The sequence below is a fragment of the Bufo gargarizans genome, chromosome 3, assembly GCF_014858855.1.
Source record: "Bufo gargarizans isolate SCDJY-AF-19 chromosome 3, ASM1485885v1, whole genome shotgun sequence".
Classification (NCBI taxonomy): Eukaryota; Metazoa; Chordata; class Amphibia; order Anura; family Bufonidae; genus Bufo; species Bufo gargarizans.
The window spans coordinates 270,344,366-270,358,650 of record NC_058082.1 but is presented as its reverse complement, the minus strand read 5'-3'; the positions used below and the strand labels follow the sequence as shown (position 1 = coordinate 270,358,650).

At 42.3% G+C, this 14,285-nt stretch overlaps 1 protein-coding gene across 3 annotated transcripts in view; it reads left to right on the top strand.

Annotated features, from left to right (window-relative positions):
- Positions 1 to 14,285, top strand: part of PHKG1 (phosphorylase kinase catalytic subunit gamma 1) — a 41,510-nt gene that overhangs the window by 14,154 nt on the left and 13,071 nt on the right. For all 3 annotated transcript variants that reach the window (XM_044287429.1, XM_044287428.1, XM_044287430.1), the window contains exons 2-5: positions 40 to 148; positions 1,207 to 1,382; positions 6,596 to 6,650; positions 13,419 to 13,484. In XM_044287429.1, the coding sequence (XP_044143364.1) occupies positions 66 to 148; positions 1,207 to 1,382; positions 6,596 to 6,650; positions 13,419 to 13,484 (380 nt within the window). In that variant the 5' untranslated portion in view covers positions 40 to 65. The remainder of the gene's footprint in view (positions 1 to 39; positions 149 to 1,206; positions 1,383 to 6,595; positions 6,651 to 13,418; positions 13,485 to 14,285) is intronic.

Here is a 14,285-nt window from a genome sequence, read left to right as displayed (position 1 = left end):
AGTGGGGGTGTTTCTAATATGTGGTCTATTGTATTGCAGGTTCCTAAGGGAAATAATAAAGAACAATGACTCGTGAAGAGGAATTACCTGATTGGCAGAATTCTCAAGAGTTTTATGAGAAATATGAGACCAAAGAGATCCTGGGAAGGTAAAGAATTTTAAAGAACAAAAGTATAATACTATATACTTTATTCATAACTGTTAATGAGCTATTCCCACAGGATATGCCATAAATATCTGACAGATGCAGGTTACACTTCTGGGACCTACGCCTAGGTAGGGTTGATCGCCAGGGTGCAGATGTTTGCGCAAGCTGCTGGGTCTTAGCAGATACAGATCAGCTTTGCAGTAAGGTTGTACAGACTTGAACTGTGTAAAAAACTGTGAACTTGTAAAATGTATGACAACCCCAGAAACAGGAGAAATCGGAAATACATTTAAAAAAAAGAGAGGACTTGAGGGTTTACAGGATGACAATTAATGTTAGGGTGACCAGTGATAAGGGAATTGGCTTTTTTGTGGGAAGTATACTTGTCTGTTTTAATAATGAATGTTCTTTAGAGTGTTTTATTTAATGTAATGTATGGCTGTAAGTTGAGTGTTGTGATGCTGCTATGACTTAGGAATTAATAAAGTTTATCTTATCTTAAGAATAGATTAGATGCTCGACAGCTGTTATAATATGAGGAAATGCAAGTAGTTACTAAAACAAACATGTCAGGGGAGGTTACAGGTTTTATGTAGGAAGATGTGGCTGATGTATGAGTAGGCTTTGGCCTTGTGCACACAGCCGTTGCCTGGCCATGCCCGTATTGCGGCCCACAATCCGGAAGGTCCGGTGCGGAACGGAGGGACAGAACCCCACAGAAGCACCACTGAGTGCTTCTGTGGGGTTTCTGTCTGTCCTTTGCACCGCGAAAGAGTAGTGCATGGACTACTTTTTTGTGGTGCGGACAGATCACAGACCCATTCAAGTTGATCACAGATGTTGCAAATTGCAGTCCCCAATGCACGGAACGGCCAATGACGGCCATGTGCATGAGGGCTTTGAGCACTAAATACCATATCTACAATCACCAGTAGCTGAGAGGTACTGTATCTCTGGTACAGACTGACATCTTTGAATAGAAGTCATTTCACATATATAAATATGTGTATAAATATATTTTTTACATATCTTGTTGACACTTTCTGTACTTTCTGTAGAGGAGTTAGTAGTGTGGTACGTCGATGTATCTACAAGCCCACCAGAGAGGACTTTGCTGTCAAAATTATTGATATCACTGGTGACCATATGACAAATGAGGAAATTAAGGAGCTTCGAGAAGCTACCATTAAAGAGATCGACATATTGCAGAAGGTCTCAGGACATCCGAATGTCAGTGAGTATTAGCTTTTACTTTTATAATGTAGAAACATATATATGTAACAACGACCTGCCACACAATTTCAAGGTCTGTGGACAGAAAAATGCTGATTTCACAAGCATTCACAACAGCCAGATGTTACATTGTAGTGAGCAAGATTAAAAAAAAAAAAATCTCTTCAACATAATTCAGTTATATAGTGTGTTGTGTTAGGGCATGCTGTATTGCCTTAAAAGTAAAATCTGCGCAAAACTAAAGTTTCCCGTATGTGTGTTTCATTAATTTCTTGGCACTGTAAACAACTTTAATATCTTTGCTTTCATTTTCTCCTCCTTATCTTCCAAGAGTCATAACTGTTCTGTCCACATAGCCATATGAGGGCTTGTTTTTGGAGATATAATTTTGATAGCACAGTTTAATTCCCCATATCACATACGTACTACCACACCAGTACTACTACAAGAGGTAGTGGCCTGATGGCTCCCAGCAGTTAATTCCAAATTCCTGTATAGGGTTTAAAGGGGGTTTCCGGGATTTTAATATGGATCGTGGGGGTCTGAAACCTGGCCAATCAGCTGGTTGAAGAGAAGGCTGCGCTATGTGCGAGCGCAGCCTTCCTTTCATTGTTTACCTGCTCGCAGTCGACATCGCAGTGGTGAGCAGGTGTAATTACAAGCCGTCCCATTCATTTCAATGGGACAGTTCGCTCCTATTCAAATGTATAGGAATAATACATCAAATATTAAATTCACGGAAAACCCCTTTAACGTTTGAATACTAGGGGCCTGCTAGGATAATGCCCGTAGGTGTCAACTGGTTGTTTAACACAGTGTTTCCACACCCAATGCCATAACAAGAGCGATACCAATGATATTTATTTTTTATTGTTTGTTTATTGATATATACATTCTTAACAACTTTTTTTTTAACTTTTATTTTTAGTTCTCCTAGGGAACTGAAACATGTGATCTCATACTATAGACTGAAATAGTTTAACACCAAAATGTTAGCCCATCTCCCCTTACCTGCGATTCTGTCCCCACACGCAGGTACAGGCTTCTTCATTCCTTTCCGCTGCGTGCGGTAATGACAGGCACAGGCAGTGGGATTCGTAGCTCTGGTCTGCATTCCTGTCACCAGCATCTCCCTTCTGGCTCTGAGTTTCTTGTGTGTATTTAGGGTGTGTGCGGGCATGTCTCTCCTCCCTTTGTGGGGCAGCCTCTGCATGTCCTCTATCTTCCCCTGCCTATAGCTGGTCTGCAGGAGGTATATAAAGGCGCCTCCATCTACAGGAAGACGCCTGAGCAACTAAGGTTCCTATGTTGTCTAGTTTCCTGTTTGAGCAAAGGTGTTCTGTTGGTTCTTGTCATTATGTGTATCAGACTTCGGATTACGTTTTGCGGACTTTGCCTGATTACCTCCTGCCCTGATCTACGTTATGGACTTTGCCTGACTGCCTCTTGCCCTGACTTCGCTTTCATCTGATCAGCCGCTGGCCTCTTAGCATGCACTGGGTGTATTGTATCAACTGGAGGTCAGTGCAGTGGGTTCACACTCTGGTTCCAATTCTCTTGTGTCCAATTTCCCTCTGAGGTAGCACCTGGTACACCCCTCGGGAAAATCTCTCCTCACCATCAGAGATGTTGTTTGAAGAACAAGGGGTGTGCTTAAACATCTCCCTCAGAGGGAGTTGGTCACATGGGGCAGCAGGTTCTCACCTGCTGGTCATAACACAAAATTACCACGACAGGCCTGAAAGCCTTCACAAGACTTCAGGCTATCATGACAACTAATTGGCTCTACTTTCTCTTCATGGGGAGAGCTATCAGTGGTCAGAGGGAGCTCCCTTCCTTTGACTAACTGCTCTGCTCAAATGCCGAGGTTGCTATTTATCGTGGTATCTGAGAGGTTATCTCTAGTCACCGCCCATGTGTGTAAGGTGTATAACACAGCCATCACCTGCCAGCAATAGCGCTATCTCAGCTCCTGAACTGTCGTTAACCCCTTAACACATAATGCCATACATGTACGGCATAATGCGCCCACAATTGTATGGAGTGGGCTGCTGTGGTGAGCTTGCTCCATACACAGCAGGTGCTGACTGTATAATACACACCGAACCCTGTCATTTAACCACTTAGATGCCATGTTCAAAAGTGATTGCTGCTTCTGTGAGGTTAGGCACAGGGGTCCGGCTCCCTCTGCCTTCCGATTGGAGCTCTGCAATCTCACAGCCTGCTGAAGCTTCCCAGGGCTGTCATGGTAACCTCCCTGCTAAGCAGTGCCCAAAGCACAGCTCAGCAGGGAGTGTGTCCAAATCCCATCCACCCTAATAGATCTTTATTAGGGTGAACGGGATGAGGAATCAAAAGATTGCAGGCTCTAGCCCCCTAAGCGGGCTAATAGTTATTAAATAAAAAGTGAAAAAAAAACAATTAAAATATTATTATATTATTAAACATTTCCTGCGCAGTGAACACCGTAATGAAAGAAAAGATAAAAAACACACAATTCACAATTTTTGGGTCACCCTGTCCCCCCAAATAAATTGAACGACAGTGATCAAAAAGTTGTACATACCACAAAAATGGTACCAATAAAAACTACATTTGTTCCGCAAAAAACAAGCCCCTACACAGCTCTGTAGACTGAAATATAAGAAAGTTATAGCTGCCAGAAAATTGTGATGCAAATAATATTTAGATTTTTTTTCAAAGGTTTTTCCTTTTTTTTTTTAAGTATTAAAACTATACAAGTTTGGTAATCATGTTGAGCCGGTAAAAAAGGATGTCATGTCATTTTGCCGAGGATTAGACAGGCTAATCCTCGCCTGCGCCGTACCTGTCTTCAATCGGCGCAGGCGCACTGAGAGACGGCCGCTCGCTCGGCTGCTCCATCCTCAATGCGCCTGTGCCGGGTGTAGATGTGACATCATTGGCGCAGGCGCATTGAGGATGGAGCGGCCAAGCGAGCGGCCGCATCTCAGTGCGCCTGCGCCGATTGAAGACAGGTACGGCGCAGGCGCGATATTTTGAATTCAAACAGGGCCAGCAGAGGACGATCCCGTTCCCTGGCCCTGTCAATCACAATGCGGAGGGGGGCGTCATTAGGATCGGAGGATACGGCTGCTACCAGCAAGTAGCCGCCCTACTTGCTGGTAGCAAGGTAATTTGCATATTACATTTTTAACTAATTCTACTGGACCGAAATGATTATTTAGCTTATGTATGCAGAAATCGCACTATAGGGATTATAAGTAAACCAAAAAAAAAAAAAGTTTAGTGGGGTGACAGAAGCCCTTTAAGCATATATATTTGATGCTATATACGCTCTGCTTGTCCCATTACTCAACAGTGTTCATAATCTCTCAAATGTGAAGTTCTTATGATTGTCTGTTCATTTATGTACTCAGCCTCGATCTGCAATCGAGGTCTGATGTTGTATCACATCATTTTCTCTGATTTTTCTCTCATTTTTTCTAAAAGTAATTGAACAACATACAGTCGAGTGAATGCACCCTTATGATAAAGAAGGCAGCTCAGTCTGTCTAACTGTATACCAATGTTCCCCCAGCAGGCAGAGAGATGGTGTAGATGGCTCCACTGCATCCATGATGTTGTACTGAGGCATTATGGGATGAGGAATTGAAAGAAAGAGGGTGAAAAATAAAATTCTATTTTATATCTGCACAGAGGCAGACAGGAGCGTGAACTGCGGAGGAATACGGAAGATCCTTTAAAAAAACTAAAAAAAACAACAACTAATATCTGCATAACTACATGCTTGCATCTAAATAACAAAACTGAAATGACGTAGAATCATGAGGCAAACAGACATCATAATAATACATTTCACATGCTTTCTTTTAAGATTAGTTGTTGCACATCTCACATGTTTCTAATAAAGCGAACGCTGGGACTGGGACCAACAGTCGCTGTATTCTCTCTCCTAATAAAACACTACTCGAAACACAAATAAATGTGTTTAAGGGGAATCTGTCACCAGGAAATTGACTATTAAACTAGGGACAGTGCCTTGTAGGGTTAGGTCAGCTAGAGGTAGGGGCTGGCAGAGGGAGCAGGAGAACTGGGAATGTCAGCGCATTGTGTTTGCTCTAATGGACAGTGTGAACACTAGTGTATATGAAGATTGTTTGCTGTAGATGGACAGTCACGTAAAAGATTTAAAAAAAACATGTTTATAACAAAAAACTAATTAAAATAATATGGAATTTCTGATTATACATTGTCTTTAAACTGCCAAACTCTGCCTGCAGCAACCACCACAAGGAGGTTACTTAAATCGGATTTATATATTACCCAACTCTATATTAAAGGGATTCTCCAACCCCTATAATGACCCCCAAATGCCCAGGCCCCTCACACAGATTGTACGTACCTCGCTCCCCGGCACCTGCGTCGCTCCAGTTTCCTGTACAGCCGCCGCTGCATCTGCCTGTTGTGCGGATCAATACATCTGGCGAAGGGCGGGGCAGCCAAAAGCAGGCCGCGACGGGGACGAGCAATGCTAGGGAGGCTCGTTCCCATTGCGGCCTGCTATTGGCTCCCCCTCCCTGTTGCCAGAGGTTTTGATCCGCATGACAGGTAGATGCATCGGCGACCGTGCTGGCATTAGAAGCAACGCAGATGCCGCTGAGCAAGGTAACTACAATCTGTGTGAGAGGCCCGGGCACTTGGGGGGGGGGGCATTATAAGGGTTGGATAACCCTTTTAAAGACGTTGGCCCATCTTACACATTGATGGCATATCGCTAGGATATGCCACCAATGTCTGATAGGTGCGGGTCCCAGAAAATGGAGCCCTCCATTCATTTTCATGGACTGCCGAAAATATCCAAGCCCTTCAGCCCCATAGATGTATATGGAGCGGTGGTCATGTTTGAGCATTGCGCTTCCCAATAATTTCGGCTGCTTGACTATTTTCAGCACTCCCATAAAGGTGGGACCAGCACCTATCCTAGCGATATGCCACCAAAACTGCGCCCTAGTGATGCTGCAGCGTGCAATAATATTATTATTTACCTATATGGCTTTCTAAAGGAAAGCAGCCGCTAGGATCTCTGGATAACAGCTACTACTCTATAAAGATATATTATGGAATTAATGGGCACTGAATTTTAGACTAATTGAAATAAAAACCTATGAAACCATAACTACAAGTCAATATATGTACAGTAGTAACATATCCTTCTCTATTTATTCTTTACAGTCCAGCTGAAAGACAGTTATGAGTCCCACACATTTTTCTTCCTTATCTTCGACCTGTAAGTATACATTAGCTTGATTTGTATTACTGGTTATTAGTATTGCAATTGCTAATAATAGTTATTAAACTTTAACAGGCATGAGAACTTTTGCAGGGGGTTAAATTTGCAAGAATACAAGGACAATCAAGACTCCTAGAGACTCCTTCCTGAGAAATTAGGGAGGATTGTGCAATGAAATGTACCATGGCAGTCTGCCATGTTCTGAATCTGCAAACACTACGCTACAGTATAGAGATCGTTATCAATGACCTGTGCCGTTTGCCAGATTTAGACACCAGTAAGGACAAAGGTTAGGAAGGAAAGTCAGCTACCTTAAAATGCAGGTCTCTCCTGTGCCTAGGGAAGTGGCGCAATGCCCCCCAAACAGATTGGAAGATAGGAGCAATAAAAGTAACAGAAATACATTATAAAATTACACATACCTTCATAAATGATTATTTTTGATTATTTCAGACCGGAGAATACCTTTAAAGGGTTTCTGTCATCAGAAAAATCGTTCTGTAGCTGGCTGACCTTAGCGATGTGCTAATGTCAGCAGTACATAACTGTGTGACTTGTATCTCCCTGCCTGCCGCCGTTTGCGCAAAATAATGACTTTTATAATATGCAAATGAGCCTCTAGGTGCTAGTGGGGCGTTGCTGCAGCACCTAGAGGCTCCGTCCTCTCACCGTTTGGCACGCCCTTGTAAAGGTGATTGACATCCTAAGTCTCCTCCGTGCCCAGCAAATCCCGCGCCTGCGCCGTCCATTTTAGTATTAGGCGCATTGAGTGAAGGACGCTCGCCTGCTGCCGTCCTTCACTCACTGCGTCTGCGCCTAATACTAAAATGGACGGCGCAGGCGCGGGATTTGCTGGGCACGGAGGAGACTGAGGATGTCAATCACCTTTACAAGGGCGTGCCAAACGTTGAGAGGACAGAGCCTGTAGGTGCGGCAGCAACGCCCCACTAGCACCTGAAGGCTCATTTGCATATTATAAACGTTATTATTTTGCGCGAACGGTGGCAGGCAGGGAGATATAAGTCACACAGTTATGTTCTGCTGACATTAGCACATCGCTAAGGTCAGCCAGCTACATAATGATTTTTCTGATGACAGAAACCCTTTAAGGTCTAAGAATAAGTACATAAAGCTGTGATAGATGTAAATAGACACAGAGCAGGATACAAATACTGTATAGACAACAACAAAATGATAATACTGGGAAAGAAAACCAGCAAGTACATAGTGACCTTATAAGCTCTTTTTATATCACTAGGATGCAAGACTTCTCAGTTTGTGTAGAATGATCTATAGACTCATCTGTGTTGGCCAGGGGCGGATTGGCCATAGACCCTACAGGGAATTTTCTCGGTGGGCCGATGCCCAGGGGGCCACTCAAACCCTCTTTATGGCTGCAGGCCAGGTACATAATGACCTGACGTTCAAGGGCCACATGTGCCCCTCTGAACTCAACAGTGATACAGTTAAATACTGTGGTTGGGGTGGCAGTATTTTGTGCTGCCCTGTAGTATTTGGTTCTGCAGGGACCGTTTTCTGTGCTGCACTATGGTATTGCAGACCCTACCTACTTCAGTTGTCCCCGCCTATTTGTGTTGTCCCCGCCTATTTGTTTTGTCCCGTCTTTTGTCAATTTGGACCCACCTACAACATGGGGCCACTTTTAGTTTTTTTTTCCAGGGCCACATTAAGTTCCCAATCCGCCCCTGGTTCTGGCACTTTATGCTAAATCACTGCTGTTTATTTGGTTAGTTTGTACTGATGTTTCATGGTCATTTGGGTGTTGTTTATATTTGTGCACCTGTTGGTAAACCTATATGTCACCACGTTCTAGCAGTATGTTATATCCTATATATTGTTGTGATTTATTTTTCATATTATAGGTCCTTCCTATTTTATGTTATACTATGAAGGGACTGGATTGTAGAAAAAAAATCAGTTATGCAACTCCACTGCACTAAAATAGCATAGTCCATCTTTGCACACGAACGAAGTCTAATTTAACTTCTAGGAAATGTGAAACTGAATACGGTAATACTTATGTAAGCTAGACATCTGTGATGGATTCATGAAGTGCCACTAAGTGATAGCCCATGTCCTGTATAATAATTTTAAAAAAATCACTTCTTTCAAAAGGTATAAAAATGAGATATGCATGTTGTTGGCTTGGTTTAAACAAATACACATCTTATGAATATTCTGGTTATTACTGTGTTCAACTGCAAGTCATCAACCATGTGGGAAGCCTAGACAGTGCCTGTACATCTCCCTTTAGGAAAACGTAATCTTCTGGACTTTACACTTCAACAGTTGAATGAGGTTTATGAATGTAATTCTAATAAGCTTAAGATATCTGTCCGATGCCAGAAGGTTCTGTGTGATTCTCTCTACCGCATTCTGTGCATTGTTGGATATGGTACCTGCCATCGTGTCTGTATGACAGCTGACCCTGGAGACGTCTGACGGCCAGCTATTACAAGCTCAGATGTCCCTTTACCCTTTCGTTTAACTAGTTATAATTACTCTACATGATATTTTTTAACTTTTGCTCTGTCTCAATGCCAGGGTTAAAGTGAGACCTTCCCATAACTACAGGAGTATTTAGACCCTGACATTGTAGATGAGACTGATATATCAGTTCATTAAAAAATATTCAATACTCTTTCACATGCGCTTAAAATGTCACCAAATGGCCAGTTTAATCTCAAACCAAAACTCATTTGGATACTACTGATCTCCCCCACAATGTTATATATATAAGTATACCTAAATGGTCAGATAAACTTAATTAAAACCTATCCTAAATAATGATGGAAATAATTTTTGTAATGTACTTTGATTATTGTTATTTTTATTTTTTTACTTTTCTTTGCGAAATAGGCACCTAGATTTCAGGTGCATATCACGCTTTGCAATCCGTACACTGCTGACATGTCAAGGGTGTATGGACTGCACTGAGCACTGTAGGACACATGCCTGTACTTTAAAATATTTATCCCATACACTGAATGGCAAAAAAATCTAAACTGCTAATTCAACATATTTTCGTCACTTCACCTCCCCAAAAAAATTAAAAAACAAGGGATAAACAAGTTGTACATACTTCCAAATGGTATCAATAAAAACTATGGACGCTCTGTAAAAAATTATCCTCACAAAGCTCCATAGATGTAACTATAAAAAAGTTATGGGGGTCAGAATATGGCAATGCAAAGAAAAAATATATATTTGTTTCTGAATATCAAAACACGTTACAAAACTCATAAAACTGTGGCAGAATTGTGTTTTCTTTTTCCATTTGCACCAAATTTGAATTCCTTCCAGCTTCCTATTACATTGTGTGCAATATAAAATGGTGTTATTAAAAAGTACAAATTGTTCTGCAAAAAAGAAAGCCCTCATACGGCTATGTGAACAGAATAATGAAAAAGTTATGGCTTCAGAAAGTCATGGAATAAAACATTTAAATTGGCCCCGTCCTTAAGGGATTAAAGCACCATTAATTTCTGATTTATAAGGAAAAGGTTTATATGTATAATTTTATTAGAAAAATAAGTACAATAAGCATGAACTAAGTGACAGACTGCTATAGAGTGTGAAAGGACCCTGAATGGTGGAAGGAGAGAATAGGTCAGGGTAGACTCTGCCTGCAGATGTTGGTTGTAGGCTTTTCTGAAGTGGTCAGTTTTCAGGTTGCTTTTGAAGGTTCCTTGGGTGATCAGATTCTGATGGGTTGGGGTAGCAAGCTCTAGAGTATGTGGGATGCACAGGAGAAATCTTGGAGTTAATTGTGTGAGGAGTAGACATAAGTAGAGCAAAGGAGGATGCCTTTAAAGGGCAAGAAATTGTGTCGGGATGTATCGGGTGATGTTGCAGTAGTCTAGGTCAGTGATGGCGAACCTTTTAGAGAATGCGTGCCCAAACTGCAACCCACTTATTTATTACAAGGTGCCAACATGGCAATTTACTCTGAATACTACAGTCCAATATAGTATATCTTCCTTGTACTTTATCACTTAGCTATAATAGCCTGCCTACATTCAGTGCGCTGCCTGTGCTGTTCATAGTGACCCCTGTGCTGATGAATGGCAGGAAAAGTCTAAGGCATATTGATACACCTTTTTCCAGGGTGTGGGTGCCCACAGGGAGGGCTCTGAGTGCCGCCTCTGGCACCCGTGCCATAGGTTTGCCACCACTGGTCTAGGTGGTAGATGATGTTTATCATTTTTGTTGACTCATGGTTGAGGAAAGAGCACATACAAGAAATGTTTTTGCGTTGGAGCCAGCAGGAGTAGATAAGGGCTTGGAAGTGCGGTTTGAAGGACAGGGCCAAATCAAATGTTATCCCAAGGTTTGTAGTGATCTATGGCAGTTAAGTGAGCGGGTCTAAACGAATGAACTGAATAGGTCCAATGTTCTGTGCTGATTAATTGCATAATGTACCAGTATATTTATAGAAGTGAAAATGTCAGCAGCATGTTAATTTGATATGTCCTAGTGATATATCAAAAGGTTTGATTGGTGGGGTTCCAGGTGCTGACACCCCACCTAGTGCTAGAACAAAGTTCTCACACAAGACGCTGTCTCCTCACTGTTAAAGATGGGCTCAACAAAAGTCTAGGAGCCTCTCTCTATCCCATCTCCTGGAACAATGAGATACAGCACTCTGTACGACCACCTCTTTCTCCTCGTTCTAGCGATCGCTGGGGTTTTCAGCACTCGGATGTTACTGTATGGGTGCTGTGGCAAAACCAAACATTTAATTTGTAGGGTATATATTAAGATCAGACATACAGAGAAAGCAACCATGTTTTTTTTAAATCTGGATAACCCCTTAAGTATATACAATTGCATAATAATATGGCAAACTACATACTATTCTAGACTTCATGGTCTTCAAATAAATCTGGCAGCAGGACAGAGCCTTTACATTTCAGCATAGAGGCCAAAGTAAAGCTTCATCCACATGCGTTATAAATTTAAAACAAATGTAACAAAAAAACATTGCAAAGGGTGAACTCCACGTAAAAACCTTCGACTTAACTTGCCACAGATTTTTTTAAATTCAAACTGCATACCAATTTCTTAAAAAATTTTTTTTCCCACAGCAGGAGGGTGAGATTTTGTCATGGCGCAGTGTGGGTGGTAAACTCCACACCAAACACAGGAGAGAAGGGAAAAGGTACTAGGCCTGAAAACTAAAGGAAAGGGGTAAGGTCACCACCTAGTGAATCCCTAAACCGAGTCCTGACTACTATCATTATGAACAGACCACGATGGTAGGAATGTTCATACGCAGAAACCTAGAGCCCTATCTGACCCTAAAGGGCCTGGAAATAGTGTCAGGACAAAAGATGACCTGTTCCTTCCCAGCTGAAGGAACAGGAGACTCCCTCAGGCCTAATACCAAAAGGGAATACAACAAAGAAGAAATAGGGAAAAGATACTTAACTCTGAAGTACGCGGACAAGCAGGAACTCAGAGGAGAACCAAACACCAGCACTTCCACAACCAGAAAGGAGCTATCAACCACATAGCATGATGCGTGAGACCAAACTAAATAGAGGAGTTGGAATGACCACTTAAGCTACACCTGAGACAAGAGGTGTGGTCATAACCAGCAACAACACAGAAACAAGTGAAACCAAAGAGGCTGTCAGATCACATCACGTGCAGCCAGTCTCTTAGATCTTCTGACCCCTGTCACTGGAGAGACCGTGACAGATTTACTGTATTAACTGGCCTTGGAGCCAATAACCCCTGGGGTCCTAACGTGTGCTCCTGAACATAAAAAAACCCCACTCACTTGTCCATGGTCCCGCAGCTGTTCCATTGCTGGCTGCTTCTGGTCCCCGCAGGAACAGAAAGCGGCTTGGTCCCCGCAGGAACAGAAAGTGGCTGTGTGTGGGAGCAGAACAGTGGTGGGAGCACAGACAGGTGAGTGGGGTTTTTAATTTTCAGGGGCAGGGGAGGACCACAGAGGTTGTCGGCCCGAAGGCCAAAATTTCATCCACTTTGCTGCTACCGCAATGCAATGCCAAATTTCCACTAGCCAATTCAGAAAGAAAATATATATGGTAATAAGGATGTTTGGCAATTTTCTTCTGCCAACTCGCCCAGAAGAATCATACGACACTCTACCACAGTCACTAAAAACTTTCACTTTTTGCCACTGCTGACTAACGTACTGTACATAAATGCATCCACTGGTTTGGTGTTGTAGGGGATTGTTCAATTATCTAAATGTACATAGAACCCTGGTGGAAAATTCCTCTTAATTTTCCTTGGGAACCTGCCATCACTTTTTTTTCTGCACAGATGTTAGGCCGGATCTACAAATAGATATGTTGTTGCAATCTCATCGGCATCAATACTTTTTTAGCAAAATGGCTAAATCAATTAAAGAAGTGACCCAGCATTTTCCTAAGGGGACCTGTCACTAGTTTATGTTGCCTTTAGTTAGGACACCAGAAAATTGGTGACATATTCTCTTTAACTGGCAGATCCAGCACTGCCACTCTTGTTCTCCTTCCCGTACTCTGCAGCGGTGACATCACATTGACAATATGAGCCCGGCTGGTAGTCAATGGGTCCACGCCGCAATACAGGATTCACACTGCCGGGCCTGAGCATTGCGGAGCGCAGTTTGCGGTCCTCAGCACGGGTACAGATGGCCTTTGGTCGTGTGAATGAGCCCTAATTTGTACATTTGCATTGAGACATACAAAATAAAAAAATCTAATTGCGATGTATTATCTCTTTTAGGATGAAAAGAGGGGAACTATTTGATTACTTGACAGAACAAGTTACCCTGAGTGAGAAGGAAACAAGGTACTGTCCTGAACTTTTGGCTTGAAAAGCTAAATTAAAAATGTTAAATCTATTCACGTATGGAAAGAATTCATTGTTATGAACAGTCTATTGTGGTCACACCTTAAAAGGGGCTGTCCATCAGTAGCTGATTGGCGAGGGTCCAAACCCCCCCCATCCTTCCCAATTAGCTGTTCGTCAGTGGCTCCGGCATTGGAAACTGACCGCTTGGTCTACAAATTAGACTTTGCTTGTCACTGCAGCACTGCTCTCATTGAAGTCAGTCCCGTGATCCCAGTAGCGCCACGGATTTGTTCATTGTGACACACGAGAGAGCTTTCTGCATTGGCTCATTCCATTAGCTAAACCAGTTTCTTATTTGTCATGGCTGTTCAGAGATGGAGACAGAGGGCTAGCTTAGCCAGACTACCAGCTCCCTTCCAAAATGTGACCGACACATGATGAGGAAGCTCCCTGCCTGTAATGGAATAGGCTTTCAGGATGACCAAATCAGCACTTAAATTGACCTTGGAAGCAGTTTTCACAAAGAAAGTATATTAGTTTTTTTTAATTTTTTTATTCACATTTTGCTAAACAACTAAATTATTTGTTAAATTACCAGAAAAACCCCTTTAAGTAATGGTGAACCTAGCACCAATGTGAAGCTTTACTTGCACATACCTGGTAATTCTCAGCAATCAACTACAAAGATATAAAACTGATATAAAGTGCGCTCAGGCTACTTTCACACTAGCGTTAATATTTTCCAGTATTGAGATCCGTTTTTTCACCATTCATTGTTAATGGGGACAAGACTTAACT